Raw genomic sequence first — 13,609 nt, 5'->3', positions numbered from 1 at the left:
CCCCCTCCCCTCTAGAACCCTCAGTTTGTTTTTCAGAGTCCATCGTCTCTCATGGTTCGTCTCCCCCTCCGACTTACTCCCCTTCCTTCTTCCCCTCCTGCTATCTTCTTCTTCTTTTTTTTTCTTAACATATGTTGCATTATTTGTTTCAGAGGTACCGATCTGTGATTCAACAGTCTTGCACAATTCACAGCGCTCACCATAGCACATACCCTCCCCAATGTCTATCACCCAGCCACCCCATCCCTCCCACCCCCCACCACTCCAGCAACCCTCAGTTTGTTTCCTGAGATTAAGAATTCCTCATATCAGTGAGGTCATATGATACATGTCTTTCTCTGATTGACTTATTTCACTCAGCATAACACCCTCCAGTTCCATCCACGTCATTGCAAATGGCAAGATCTCATTCCTTTTGATGGTTGCATAATATTCCACCATGTATACATACCACATCTTCTTTATCCATTCATCTGTTGGTGGACATCTTGGCTCTTTCCACAGTTTGACTATTGTGGACATTGCTGCTATAAACATTGGGGTGCACATACCCCTTCGGATCCCTACATTTGTATCTTTGGGGTAAATACCCAGTAGTGCAATTGCTGGATTGTAGGGTAGCTCTATTTTCAACTGTTTGAGGAACCTCCATACTGTTTTCCAGAGTGGCCGCACCAGCTTGCATCCCCACCAACAGTGTAGGAGGGTTCCCCTTTCTCCGCCTCCCCGCCAACATCTGTCGTTTCCTGACTTGTTAATTTTAGCCATTCTGACTGGTGTGAGGTGGTATCTCATGGAGGTTTTGATTTGGATTTCCCTGATGCCGAGCGATGTTGAGCACTTTTTCATGTGCCTGTTGGCCATTTGGATGTCTTCTTTGGAAAAATGTCTGTTCATGTCTTCTGCCCATTTCTTGATTGGATTATTTATTCTTTGGGTGTTGAGTTTGATAAGTTCTTTATAGATTTTGGATACTAGCCCTTTATCTGATATGTCATTTGCAAATATCTTCTCCCATTCTGTCGGTTGTCTTTTGGTTTTGTGGACTGTTTCTTTTGCTGTGCAAAAGCTTTTTATCTTGATGAAATCCCAATAGTTCATTTTTGCCCTGGTTTCCCTTGCCTTTGGCGATGTTTCTAGGAAGAAGTTGCTGCGGCTGAGGTCAAAGAGGTTGCTGCCTGTGTTCTCCTTTAGGATTTTGATGGACTCCTGTCTCACGCTTAGGTCTTTCAACCATTTGGAGTCTATTTTTGTGTGTGGTGTAAGGAAATGGTCCAGTTTCATTCTTCTGCATGTGGCTGTCCAATTTTCCCAACACCATTTGTTGAAGAGACTGTCTTTTTTCCATTGGACATTCTTTCCTGCTTTGTCAAAGATGAGTTGACCGTAGAGTTGAGGGTCCATTTCTGGGCTCTCTATTCTGTTCCATTGATCGATGTGTCTGTTTTTGTGCCAGTACCATACTGTCTCGATGATGACAGCTTTGTAATAGAGCTGGAAGTCCGGAATTGTGATGCCGCCAGCTTTGCTTTTCTTTTTCAATATTTCTCTGGCTATTCGGGGTCTCTTCTGGTTCCATACAAATTTTAGGATTATTTGTTCCATTTCTTTGAAAAAAGTGCATGGTATTTTGATGGGGATTGCATTGAATGTGTAGATTGCTCTAAGTAGCATTGACATCTTCACAATGTTTGTTCTTCCAATCCATGAGCATGGAACGTTTTTCCATTTCTTTGTGTCTTCTTCAATTTCTTTCATGAGTATTTTATAGTTTTCTGAGTACAGATCCTTTGCCTCTTTGGTTAGATTTATTCCTAGGTATCTTATGGTTTTGGGTGCAATTGTAAAATGGGATCAGCTCCTTGATTTGTCTCTCTTCTGTCTTGTTGTTGGTGTATAGGAATGCCACTGATTTCTGTGCATTGATTTTATATCCTGCTACTTTACTGAATTCCTGTATGAGTTCTAGCAGTTTTGGGGTGGAGTCTTTTGGGTTTTCCACATACAGTATCATATCATCTGCAAAGAGTGAGAGTTTGACTTCCTCTTTGCTGATTTGGAGGCCTTTGATTTCTTTTTGTTGTCTGATTGCTGTGGCTAGGACTTCTAATACTATGTTGAATAGCAGTGGTGAGAGTGGACATCCCTGCCGCGTTCCTGACCTTAGGGGAATAGCTCTCAGCTTTTCCCCATTGAGAATGATATTCACTGTAGGTTTTTCATAGATGGCTTTTATGATATTGAGGTAGGTACCCTCTATCCCTATACTCTGAAGAGTTTCGATCAAGAAAGGATGCTGTCCTTTGTCAAATGCTTTTTCTGCATCTATTGAGAGGATCATATGATTCTTGTTCTTTCTTTTGTTAATGTATTGTATCACGTTGATTGATTTGCGGACGTTGAACCAGCCTTGCAGCCCAGGGATAAATCCCACTTGGTCGTGGTGAAGAATCCTTTTAATGTACTTTTGGATCCTATTGGCTAGTATTTTAGTGAGAATTTTTGCATCCATGTTCATCAAGGATATTGGTCTGTAATTCTCCTTTTTGATGGGGTCTTTGTCTGGTTTGGGGATCAAGGTAATGGTGGCCTCATAAAATGAGTTTGGAAGTTTTCCTTCCATTTCTATTTTTTGGAACAGTTTCAGGAGAATAGGTATTAATTCTTCTTTAAATGTTTGGTAGAATTCCCCTGGGAAGCCATCTGGCCCTGGGCTTTTGTTTGTTGGGAGATTTTTGATGACTGCTTCAATTTCCTTAGCGGTTATAGGTCTGTTCAGGTTTTCTATTTCTTCCTGGTTCAATTTTGGTAGTTGATACATCTCTAGGAATGCACCCATTTCTTCCAGGTTATCTAATTTGCTGGCGTAGAGTTGCTCATAATATGTTCTTAGAATTGTTTGTATTTCTTTGGTGTTGGTTGTGATCTCTCCTCTTTCATTCATGATTTTGTTGATTTGGGTCATTTCTCTTTTCTTTTTGATAAGTCTGGCCAGGGGTTTATCAATCTTGTTAATTCTTTCAAAGAACCAACTCCTAGTTTCGTTGATCTGTTCTACTGTTCTTTTGGTTTCTAGTTCATTGATTTCTGCTCTGATCTTTATGATTTCTCTTCTCCTGCTGGGTTTAGGCTTTCTTTGCTGTTTTTTCTCTAGCTCCTTTAGGTGTAGGGTTAGGTTGTGTATTTGAGACCTTTCTCATTTCTTGAGAAAGGCTTGTATTGCTATATACTTTCCTCTCAGGACTGCCTTTGCTGTATCCCAAAGATTTGGAACAGTTGTGTTTTCATTTGCATTGGTTTCCATGAATTTTTTAAATTCTTCTTTAATTTCCTGGTTGACCCATTCATTCTTTAGTAGGATGCTCTTTAGCCTCCATGTATTTGAGTTCTTTCCGACTTTCCTCTTGTGATTGAGTTCTAGTTTCAAAGCATTGTGGTCTGAAAATATGCAGGGAATGATCCCAATCTTTTGGTACCGGTTGAGACCTGATTTGTGACCTAGGATGTGATCAATTCTGGAGAACGTTCCATGGGCACTAGAGAAGAATGTGTATTCCGTTGCTTTGGGATAGAATGTTCTGAATATGTCTGTGAAGTCCATTTGGTCCAGTGTGTCATTTAAAGTCTTTAGTTCCTTGTTGATTTTTTGCTTAGATGATCTGTCCCTTTCAGTCAGGGGGGTGTTAAAGTCCCCCACTATTATTGTATTGTTGTCAATGTGTTTCTTTGCTTTTGTTATTAATTGCCTTATATAATTGGCTGCTCCCATGTTCGGGGCATAGATATTTAGAATTGTTAGATCTTCTTGTTGGATAGACCCTTTAAGTAGGATATAGTGTCCTTCTTCATCTCTTATTACAGTCTTTGTTTTAAAATCTAGTTTGTCTGATATAAGGATTGCCACCCCAGCTTTCTTTTGGTGGCAGCTCCACTTTTATTCAAGAGAGCTTGGAGAGGGAGACGCACACAAGCAGAGTGTGAGTGCGTGCACGTGTGCCTGCACGCATGCATGAGAGGGAGAGAGAGGATAATGGGAATATCACTCCCACCCCGTCTCTAACATGGCCCGGAAGCCAAAGCTGAGGGTGTCCGAGTCTGGATGCTCACTCCGTTTGTGACACCACCCCTCCCCTTGGCTGGCCTTCTGCTGTGTGCTGCAGGAGAGGAGTGGTAACCCTTCTGCATCCATTGTAAACACACACACGACTTTGCTAGACGTGGAACGTGTTAGGCTGGATTAATCCTCCACATCACAGAACAGTCCTGAATGGGGACGGTAGAGCTATTTTCCAGAAGGGGAGGTTTGAGTGGCTTGCTTGAGGTTGGGCTGCTATTCTAGATCCAGGCTTACAATTCTGACCCCTCCACCTGGCCTGCTGTATTAGACTTTGGGGCCAAAGATCACCCTTGAACTTGCCTCACAGAGCCTGTAAAGGGAACTCGTTTTGTGCTTTTATAACGAAAGGGATTGAGTCTGTGAAATTGAAAGGAAAAGCGTACTCATCAAAAAAGACAGATTCTCCTCCTACCCATCCATCTCCTGACCCGCACCCCTGCAGGGCCTCCTCCAGGGCCCACAGGCTGCTGGGATGATTCATTATGAACCAGGAACTCTTTTCTGGGACTTGATGACCTTTTCCCTGTAGAGGGCTGGACGAAGCTGTTCATAGCCTTGATGAGACATGGCCAAAGAAGGCTAACGGAACTATTTACTTATTCCCCTAGTATTGTCAGGGCCCGAGATGGTCCCGAATAGCATTTATGGTTTTATGTCAAACCAGATTCCTTGGGTCTTGCCCAAGGCATGGAAGTTTTATTTAGTCTCCCACCTCAGTCATTAGCATACCCTCTCCACAGGCATTATAAGGATCTAATGAGCTTTTGGCCTATTGCTTGTCACTTGCTTGTTCAGAAAGTTGTCTTTACAACTTTGCTGTCCTCTCTGTGGACTGGAATCAGGAATTGGGCCACCTCTGCATCCCATGGTGATGGCAGGGAGGACGCCCTGGGCCTATTACCCCTTACCTCTCTGGTCTTTGCTGGCCTGGGCCCCACCTCTCTCGCACCCTTTTCTCCCACCTCTTGGCATCTGCCGGGTCCCCGGTGACGTGCAGAGTCCCAGTGAGGCACCCCATGTCACTTGAGCTTCACGGCGCTCAGACCTCTCAGGCTGTCTCTGTGGGAGGGCCTTGAGAAAGCCTCGAGTCAGCCTTCTGTGAAGTAGAGGCCCTTTCTTCTCTCTCCCCATCTCCAGCTTCTCAGTTCTTGAACCGGCAGAATGTCCCAGAGGTTTCCATGACCCAAAAGAAAGCAGAATATAGTACTGACAAGGCAGACAGTGGTAAAAATAAAATGTTACCTCAAAAAAAAAAAAATAGATGAAGACGAATTACAAAGCCTTCGTCAACCAAATATAATCTGATCTAAAACTCTAGAGGCCATCTGGAACCAGGCCTTTCACCAGCCACCGGAATGGTGAGGAGTGGCTCTGGGGTCTCCGTCCTGAGGGGTTTCCAGCATGAGAGACCAGCCCCCCCTTTCCTCTCTCCATCCGGGGCTTAAAGCAGAAGTCTGGCCCAGTGCCTACTTACTGCTGCGTGCTTCTCAGGGGCGCAGAGCGTACCTCTACTCTTTGAGGGGCTTTTTCCATATAGTTAGCCTGAAACAAGAGTTCATCAAAATAAGGATGGACTTTTCTGGCTATAGATGAACTGGGTCTAGTGGCAAGCAAGCGTTTGTCCTGACTCACAATGAAGCAGAGGCCCTGACTTTGGCTGAACAGGCTTTCCGTCAGGTACCCAGAAATCACTTGGTGACAGCTACTATGAAGTATAGGATGCTTCCCCCCTCTGCCCCAGCTCCTGACTTTCCCTTAACTTGGTACTTAATGGAGGTGAGAGGTCAAAGTTTTCTCTCAAATATGGTAAAAACACTAGAGCAAATTTGAAATCCCTAACCCTGCAAAAATCCAAAATACCTACCACACCCCAAATCCTAGTTTTTCTTGCACTAGAATCAAATACAATAAAAGCCAGTGTGTGCAAAACACCATTTTCATATAGCTTCTATGAACCTCAGTTCAGGATGGTGTTTTTTTTTTTTTTTTAGGAAAACAAATTTCTTAGTAGATGTTGAAAAATAGTTTTAAAAATCTGTCTTCTTCCATGGGCAAACAGAAGGTATGTTCTTGCCCCAGAAATTTAAAACACAGTAAGGTTTTTTGTTTGTTTGGTTGGTTGGTTGGTTTTTGGTTTTCTGAAAAGCATCTTTCTTTTTCTAAAATTTTTTATTTAAATTCAATTTCATTAACACATACTGTATTATTAGTTTCAGGGTAAAAGGCAGTAAGTTTAAAAGCAAGTAGCTTTCATTTGTACTGATATTTTTAGAAGTTCTTGTTTCTGTGACAAAGTACATCCAGTGCTTAAGAATGATGCTGCTTCTGTTTTGGGGGGAAAAAAAAGTGGAAGCCCATGCTATATTTCCCTGAAAGCAGAGATTTTAGATACAAGAAATATTTAAGCATCCTAATGAGTCTTCTGGCTGTGTGGCTCATGAATTGCCATGGAGGCCAGGAGCATCAGAAAGCACTGAATTATGAGAGCGTTGGAACCCACAAAGCGGGGTAGTAACTATCCTCAGCGCTTTAAGCACACGTGAGCTCAGCGGGGAAACATGAAACTCATCAGCTTTTACAAAGAAAAAAGAGTTTAGGAACTGGAAATCAAACGGAGAGATGCCCACTGAAACCCCTTTGTCCAAAGTTTGCAAGGAAAGGCAGGAAGGAAACCCTGATAGTGTGAGACAGAGGAGTGATTCTGGGAAGGACAGGGTCTAGGCTGAGCTGTAGGATTGGGGGGGCGGGCAAAGAAAGGGGCTGTCCTCCGACCAGGGAAAGAGGGTAGAATCTTAAGCTCTGGATGAACTACCAGTGTGGTTTGGGGGAAAATTCTTTAACCTCCCCTGAGCCCATGTTCTTATCTGGAAGGTTAGGACAGTAATATCGTACAGGGATGTGGTGAGGGTTAAATAGCTTGATACACTTGAATATACTATACCTCTAATGATCACTTGTTTTTTTTTTTTTTTTTTTTTTTTGCCAAAATCTGATTTTTAAGAGTATCAAGTGTGTTAGGGGCACCTGGGTGGCTGAGTCGGTTAAACGTCCGACTTGATTTCGGCTCGGGCCATGATCTCAGGGTCGTGGGATTGAGGCCCAAGCCAGGCTCCGTGCTGGGCGTGGAGCCTGTTTGAGATTCCCTCTATCCCTCTTCCTTTTCTCCTCCCCACCTGTGCTTTCTCTCTCTCTGTCTCAAAAAGTATCAAGTGTGTTCTGGTGTACACTGGTCCCAGGAAATGGCAGTTCTAATGAAAAGGGACAAGCTACAAGGTTCAAAGTCCTTACGGGGGGGGGGGGGGAAGTTTGAAAGAGTTAGGGGGGGGGGGGGGTGTTGATTTGTGTCATTTAGCACAGAATTCTGGAGGTTACAGCCATGGTTCCTTTGGTGGTTTGGGCAGGATATTATGAATTTTGTGGCACAAAATGATGTTGGTCAGAGCCTTGGTGGGAGATAGGGTGAGTCCAATAAGGTGGTGATTTTTCCTCACCTGACGGAACTTATGGTTTTTATATTTCACGGCATAGTTTTACTTTTAAAAAGGAAGATGAGAATCCAGGATTTCAGCAAGAAAGGTAGCCGTGTTCAAGGGTTGCCCCAAGCCACAGTGGGACCCAGTGTGCCTGCATGTGTCCCACCTGTTAAGATAAGGGCCACCGTGTGGCCTGGATGAATTGCTTCTCTCATCTGGAAGACTGGTTGACGCACCAGCGCTGGGTGCCGGCCCTCAGAGCGACAGAGTCCGCACATCTGAGGTGGAAACCAAAACATAGGCCTAAAATATCTACATGGTTAGAGACAAAGAGAAATTAAAGCCCTGATGTTCCTTTTCCCCTAATCCAACACCTACCACTTTCAAGCCATGGCTTTCTTGCCTCAACAGGCAAACTTACCCAGTCAATAGCGTCTCGTTGCCTCAAGGGAAGAAAGACTATCCTGTCGGCCATGCATGGCTAAAGGATTGCACCATGTTGAGATATCTTCCCAATGCGCGTGTTTGGCCTTTTTGGGCATACCTTCCTAATTCTGTGGTCCTTCCATTTTCTTCCCTACTCTCATAACATATGAACAAGTCGTAACACTGCTTAGGTATCAAAAGTTGTTTTTAAGCAGCCAGAGCACGCTAGAGTGGAACCTTATGGCCGGTTCTAGAACCTCCAGGTGTCCTGCCCTAGCAGTCAGACTCCCGAAGTCTTAGACACCCCCCCCCCCAGTGAAATCACATTTGATCTTTTTCTTTAGTGCCCTTTTCCTCATTCGCATACAAAAGCCCTCAGTTGTTAAAAATTACATCTGGGGGGCCAAAGAAGTGTGCAGTTCAGTGACTTGAGATTGTGGTCTTCGTTTCTCTTCTGGCAACAGCTGATCGGCATGCTGCTGGCCTGCTGTCTGTCCCGGTTCATCACGGCCAACCAGTATGAGATGGTGTAAGGAGAAGGTGAGTGCATGTGGGGAGTGTTTAATCTCGGGGTTCTCCCTCTGGGGCACACCCTGCCCTGCAAACGGGCAAGGGTACCGCCGGGCCACTTACCTACCTGATCTCGGTGGCACCTGCGCACGTGCTGAAACCTCATTTCTGTGGCCCAGGGAGGATGGTGTGAAACGTCCGAATGCTCCTTTTAGCTTGTCACCTTATTTTAAGTCCTTATTAACGGTAAGTCACTCACGTGTTTTCATTTCTCTCGCAGTCTTTCAAGCATGATGGAATAAGAGACCTGTTTTAAAAAGGAACCACAGCACTCTCTGAAAGACTTCCAGAGGATGTTAGAGCACAGTAGCTAACGCACCCGCCCCTGCGCCCCCTAACCCCCCAGCCAGCGTGCAACCCGCCCGCCCGCGCAGTCTCCGCTCCGCCTTCCAGCCCGCCTCCCGTGTAGCGTTCCATTTGGTGAAGCCCCGTCGTGCCAGAGTGTAGCCGGGTTCCCTGCATCCAGTCCTAGCGGACCCCACCTGAGGCCCCCTGCGTGCCATCTCCTTCATCTGTACTTGGTCCAACTCTAGCTCATTGTAGGTGACTGGTTATCACACCATCCCTGGCCCCACCGGGCCCTGCATGTAGTGTGGAAGGTTCCCGCTCACCCTTCAGGACTGATAAATGCCATACCCCTTGATGTAGATAAGCTGGTAGCTATCTGTTCTTTTGGCTTAATCTCCTTTGGTTTGGTTTTCCCTTTACTAAGGCTCTTTCCTACCTTCTTCAGGCTGCCTAGGATATGTAAAGAGAGACTTCGGTAATGGTCCGTGAGGAGAATAAAGCCTGCATCATGCATGAAGGCAATAGCTGAGCGTTAGGTGGCCTCCTTGCTCATTATTGTTACATGCCCGGGCGTGTGTAGACAGTTTAGTGGCCCCCATGCCTCTCGGGTGAAACCTGTATAATCCTGTTACCAAGCTGTATTGTTGCCTCCTGTGAAGGAAATAATATTACTTCTGTTCTTCCCCAATTAATTGCTCTTGTGTTATTTCACTTCTTTCTGTATTTTTTCTTTGCATTGACATTATGGACATCGAGGACCTCAGCAATTCAGTTTAAAAATGAGTGTGAAGGGGGAACAAAGTCAAATATTTTTAGAAGAACTTAAGAAGCAATGCCTCTGTCTAGCATGCCAACAAGAATGCATTGATATTGTGAACATTTGTGATACATGTATTAATAAATAGAATCATTACAAATTGCTGCGTTTTGCTCTTTGCTTATTGTGGAAGCGTCTAAACACATAATTTCTACTTCGTCCCCCAACCCGGGGGATTGGGAGTGGACCACCACCTTACATGCTGCCGCACCCTTCTAACACAGGCTCCCACCCTCCCCACGCATGCTCCCACCACTCCACGCATGCTCCCACCCCACTGAAATAGCCTCGGGCAGTGCAAATGCCGAGGGGTCAGACTTTTTTACCGACATTTCAGAAACTTGAATCATTGATCATGAACAGGATTACTGTTGGCTGCAAAAATAGAAGCTTCATATTATTTCAGGCTAGAGGCGGAAGGATCTCAGCAAAGTTTTCAAAACTCTGAATGTCATTTACAAAAAAAAAAAAAAAGGAAATGAGCATCTATTCTTTCCTTCCTTGTTTCTAATAAGCATGTATTCCTCCTTCTTTCTTGTCTGGATTGAAGAAACTCAGTCTGGAGAAGAGATGACATCACACCATGCAGTCGTCCCCATGCCCTGGTTTGTACTAAATTATGGAATCCTTAGGCTTGATTTAAGCATTTTAGCAATGGGTGCCGTGTAGATTATATGCGATCTGTATTTTCCTTCTTAATGAGTCACCTTTAAAAAAAAAATCTCATGAAAGCATATATTGATCTGTTCCCAAATAAGTGGATCTAAAAAGCTACCTATTCTCTGTAGAGCAGAGTTCCTCTTCAAAGGGTCAACATTTTTAGAGAATTATAAGATCTTTCTTGGAGTTTCCTTGGGTTTTTCTCTTAACTTTTTGTGTTGCACTCTTAGGTCATTAATTTGTGCTTTAAAAAAGTGCTGCTTTAGCTGCATTTCAGTTTTGGTTTGCAATTTTTGTTGTCTTTTATTCCAGACATTTTGCAGTTTTCTTTAGGATTTATGCACTGAGCCATGTAGGATTTTTTTTTTTTTTTAATTTCCAAACGTGTAGAGTTTGAGGCTGCCTTTTTGTTCAAACAAACTTGGTTTGGAAGATAAAGATTCTTTGTTATTTGTTGAGGTTTGTTTTGTGCCCTAGTATATGGTCCGTGTTTGTACTGCGTGTGTTTGAAAGGTATGTGTATTTTCTAATTATAGGTGCAGGGTTAGAACAAAGTTGTAAACACATTCAAATAGTAAACTTTAGGACTATTGTTCAAATTGTGTGTTCTTAAGAATATTTTATCCGTTTGACCTATCAGGTTCTGAGAATGGTGCTTAAAGTCCCCTACTGGGACTGTGGATTCTGTCAGCTTTTGCTTCGTGTATTATTTTTTTAAGATTTCTATTTATTTACTTGCTAGAGCGCGTGCACAAGGAGGGGGAGCGGCAGGCAGAGGGAGAAGCAGGCTCCCCACTGAGTGGGGAGCCCGATGGCCAGACTCGATCCCAGGATCCTGGGGATCATGACCCAAGCCAAAGGCAGACTGAGCCACCCAGGCATCCCTTGCTTTGTGTTTTTTTTAAGCTATAGTGTTAGGGACATGCAAATTTAAGATTATGTCTCATTGATGAATTATTTCCTTTGTTATTATGGGCTGACCCTCTTTATCTCTAATTAGGATTTTTCGTTTTGTCTGATATTACAGTTGTTATAATTACCTTTCTTTTGATGAATATTTGCCAAGGGTATTGTTCCACATCCCTCTGCTTTCAGCCTCTCTGTGTAGTATTGTAGACGCGTCTCTTAAACAGCATACAGCTGCATTTTTTCTTTTTTAGCTCAGTCTGAGAAAGTCTTAACTGAAAAGCTTAATCCAGTTATATATTGTTATTATTGATATATTTGGTTTTATTTCTGGCACATTTTTTTCTGTCTAGTCTTCATTTCTTTGTTTTTTTCCCTGCCTCTTTGTTTTATTTTGAATTTATGCATTATATGTTTATTCTTTTAGTGGTTAATCTTAATTTCTTACTCTGCATACTTGAACTGGAAAGTTAATTAGAATCTCCATCTTCTTCCAAAAAATATCACAAAGACCTTGGAGTGTTTTAACTCCAGGCACCTCTCACTTAACTTCCATGCTTCCATTCCCTGATGCTGTATTTCTACCATTTCCCGAAATGGATCCTGACTGTCACTGTTTTTAGAGTTTATTTAGATTTATCTACGTGCATACCAGTTTTTTGTTTCGTTTTGGGTTTTTAAACATTGCTTCTTGCATCTTATCCTTGGGGGTTCAGTTTTGGGTTATGTTTTGTTTGTTATTTCATTAAGGGGTTTATATGTGCTAAATCATCTCAGACTTTGAAAAATCTCCATGTCATTTGCATTCTTGAATGATAGTTTAACTGGGGCTAAAATTCTAGCTTAGTAGTTGAAAGTAATGCTGGCCTTTTACTATTATTAACAATAAGTCTAATTGTTGATTTTTGGGTCATTTGTCATTTCTCCCTAGTAATATTTATCCCTAGTTGCCTTAAACTGTCTGTTTTTTTCCCCCAGCTTTACTGAGATATAATTGACCTATAACCTTGTGTAAGTTCAAGATGTACAGTGTGATGATTTGATACATTGTATACATTGTGAAATGTTTACAGTTAGGTTGGTTAACACATCCTTCACTTCATATAATTTCCAATTTTGTTATTGTCATGATGAGAACGTTAAAGATCTACCTTCGTAGCAACTTTCAAGCGTATAATACAGTATTTTTAACTATAGTCACCATGCTGTGTGTTACATCCCCAGAACTTATAAATGAACGTTTGTGCTCTTTGACCAACACCTCCCCATTTCCTCCACCTCCTAGGACTAGGTCCTGTTCTTTTAATAGATGCTGGAAAAGATAATTGCATGCTGACCTCCTTTGGATAGCTGAATCCTGGTTAGTACCAGATAGCCTTGGTCATCATTGCACTTAAAGCACCTGGAAGAAAATAATGCACACCTTATAGTGATACTTAGTCCAGTGCTCTTGGATTGAGTGTTTTAAGACTTTTAATCTAATTGCCAAACTTTCTTCTTTCTAAATCTTTACGAAAAAACAACTCACTAAAGAACTGTAAGACTTTGCCTTTGATGATCCTCTTCTGTATCTGATGGACTTTCTTTTTTTTTTTTTTAAGATTTTATTTATTTATTTGACAGAGACACAGCGAGAGAGGGAACACAAGCAGGGGGAGTGGGAGAGGGAGAAGCAGGCTTCCCGCGGAGCAGGGAGCCCGATGCGGGGCTCGATCCCAGGACCCCGGGATCATGACCTGAGCTGAAGGCAGACGCTTAACGACTGAGCCACCCAGGCACCCCTCTAATGGACTTTCTACCTTCTAGGTCTCTTAGAGCCTTTCATTTTTTTTCATGTCTTTATTTCTTGAAGAGCATCCTGAATCACTTCCTCGGTTATGTCTTCCAGTTCTTTTCTCGATTTTGTCTAATTATTTTTAATATTCTGTAAGTGATTTTTCTTTTTTTGTTTGTTTGTTTAAAATCTTCTGTTCTTGGGATGCCTGGGTGGCTGAGTCGTTAAGCATCTGCCTTCGGCTCAGGTCATGATCCCAGGGTCCTGGGATCGAGCCCCGCATCGGGCTCCCTGCTCCGCGGGAAGCCTGCTTCTCCCTCTCCCTTTGCCCCTCCCCCTACTTGTGCTTGTTCTCTCTCTCTCTCTCTCCCTCTCTCTGTCAAATAAATAGAATATGAAAATAAATAAAATCTTCTGTTCTTTTTCTTTAGTGGCCTTTCACTGACTTCTCATCTTGTCTCTACTAATCCTCAACTGTCTTTATCCTTTCTTTCAGATACTCTAATATCTACAGTTTGTGAGTGCTAATCCTCTTGGACATTGCATTTGCTGTCGTTCATGGCAGATTGTTTTCTTGT

The 13,609-nt window shown here is 42.9% G+C and overlaps 1 protein-coding gene and 1 long non-coding RNA gene across 2 annotated transcripts in view; one reads left to right on the top strand and one right to left on the bottom strand.

Annotated features, from left to right (window-relative positions):
- Positions 1–9,791, top strand: part of TSPAN7 (tetraspanin 7) — a 134,342-nt gene extending 124,551 nt beyond the window's left edge. The window contains exons 7-8 of the mRNA XM_025857790.2: positions 8,481–8,556; positions 8,807–9,791. Coding sequence (XP_025713575.1) covers positions 8,481–8,549 — 69 coding nt within the window. The 3' untranslated portion in view covers positions 8,550–8,556; positions 8,807–9,791. The remainder of the gene's footprint in view (positions 1–8,480; positions 8,557–8,806) is intronic.
- LOC141374275 (uncharacterized) lies at positions 5,125–8,680 on the bottom strand. Its single transcript, XR_012381031.1, has 3 exons — positions 8,654–8,680; positions 7,757–7,868; positions 5,125–5,264 (listed from the first exon to the last, which is right to left on the bottom strand). It is a non-coding gene; the product is annotated as an uncharacterized lncRNA (long non-coding RNA).
- Positions 9,792–13,609: the final 3,818 nt, after the last annotated feature.

The sequence above is a fragment of the Callorhinus ursinus genome, unplaced genomic scaffold, assembly GCF_003265705.2.
Source record: "Callorhinus ursinus isolate GAN/ISIS: 27379988/994484 unplaced genomic scaffold, GSC_fseal_2.0 scaffold16, whole genome shotgun sequence".
In the NCBI taxonomy this organism is placed as follows: Eukaryota; Metazoa; Chordata; class Mammalia; order Carnivora; family Otariidae; genus Callorhinus; species Callorhinus ursinus.
Note: the sequence above shows the minus strand (reverse complement) of the source record. Positions and strands in the feature narration are given on the sequence as shown.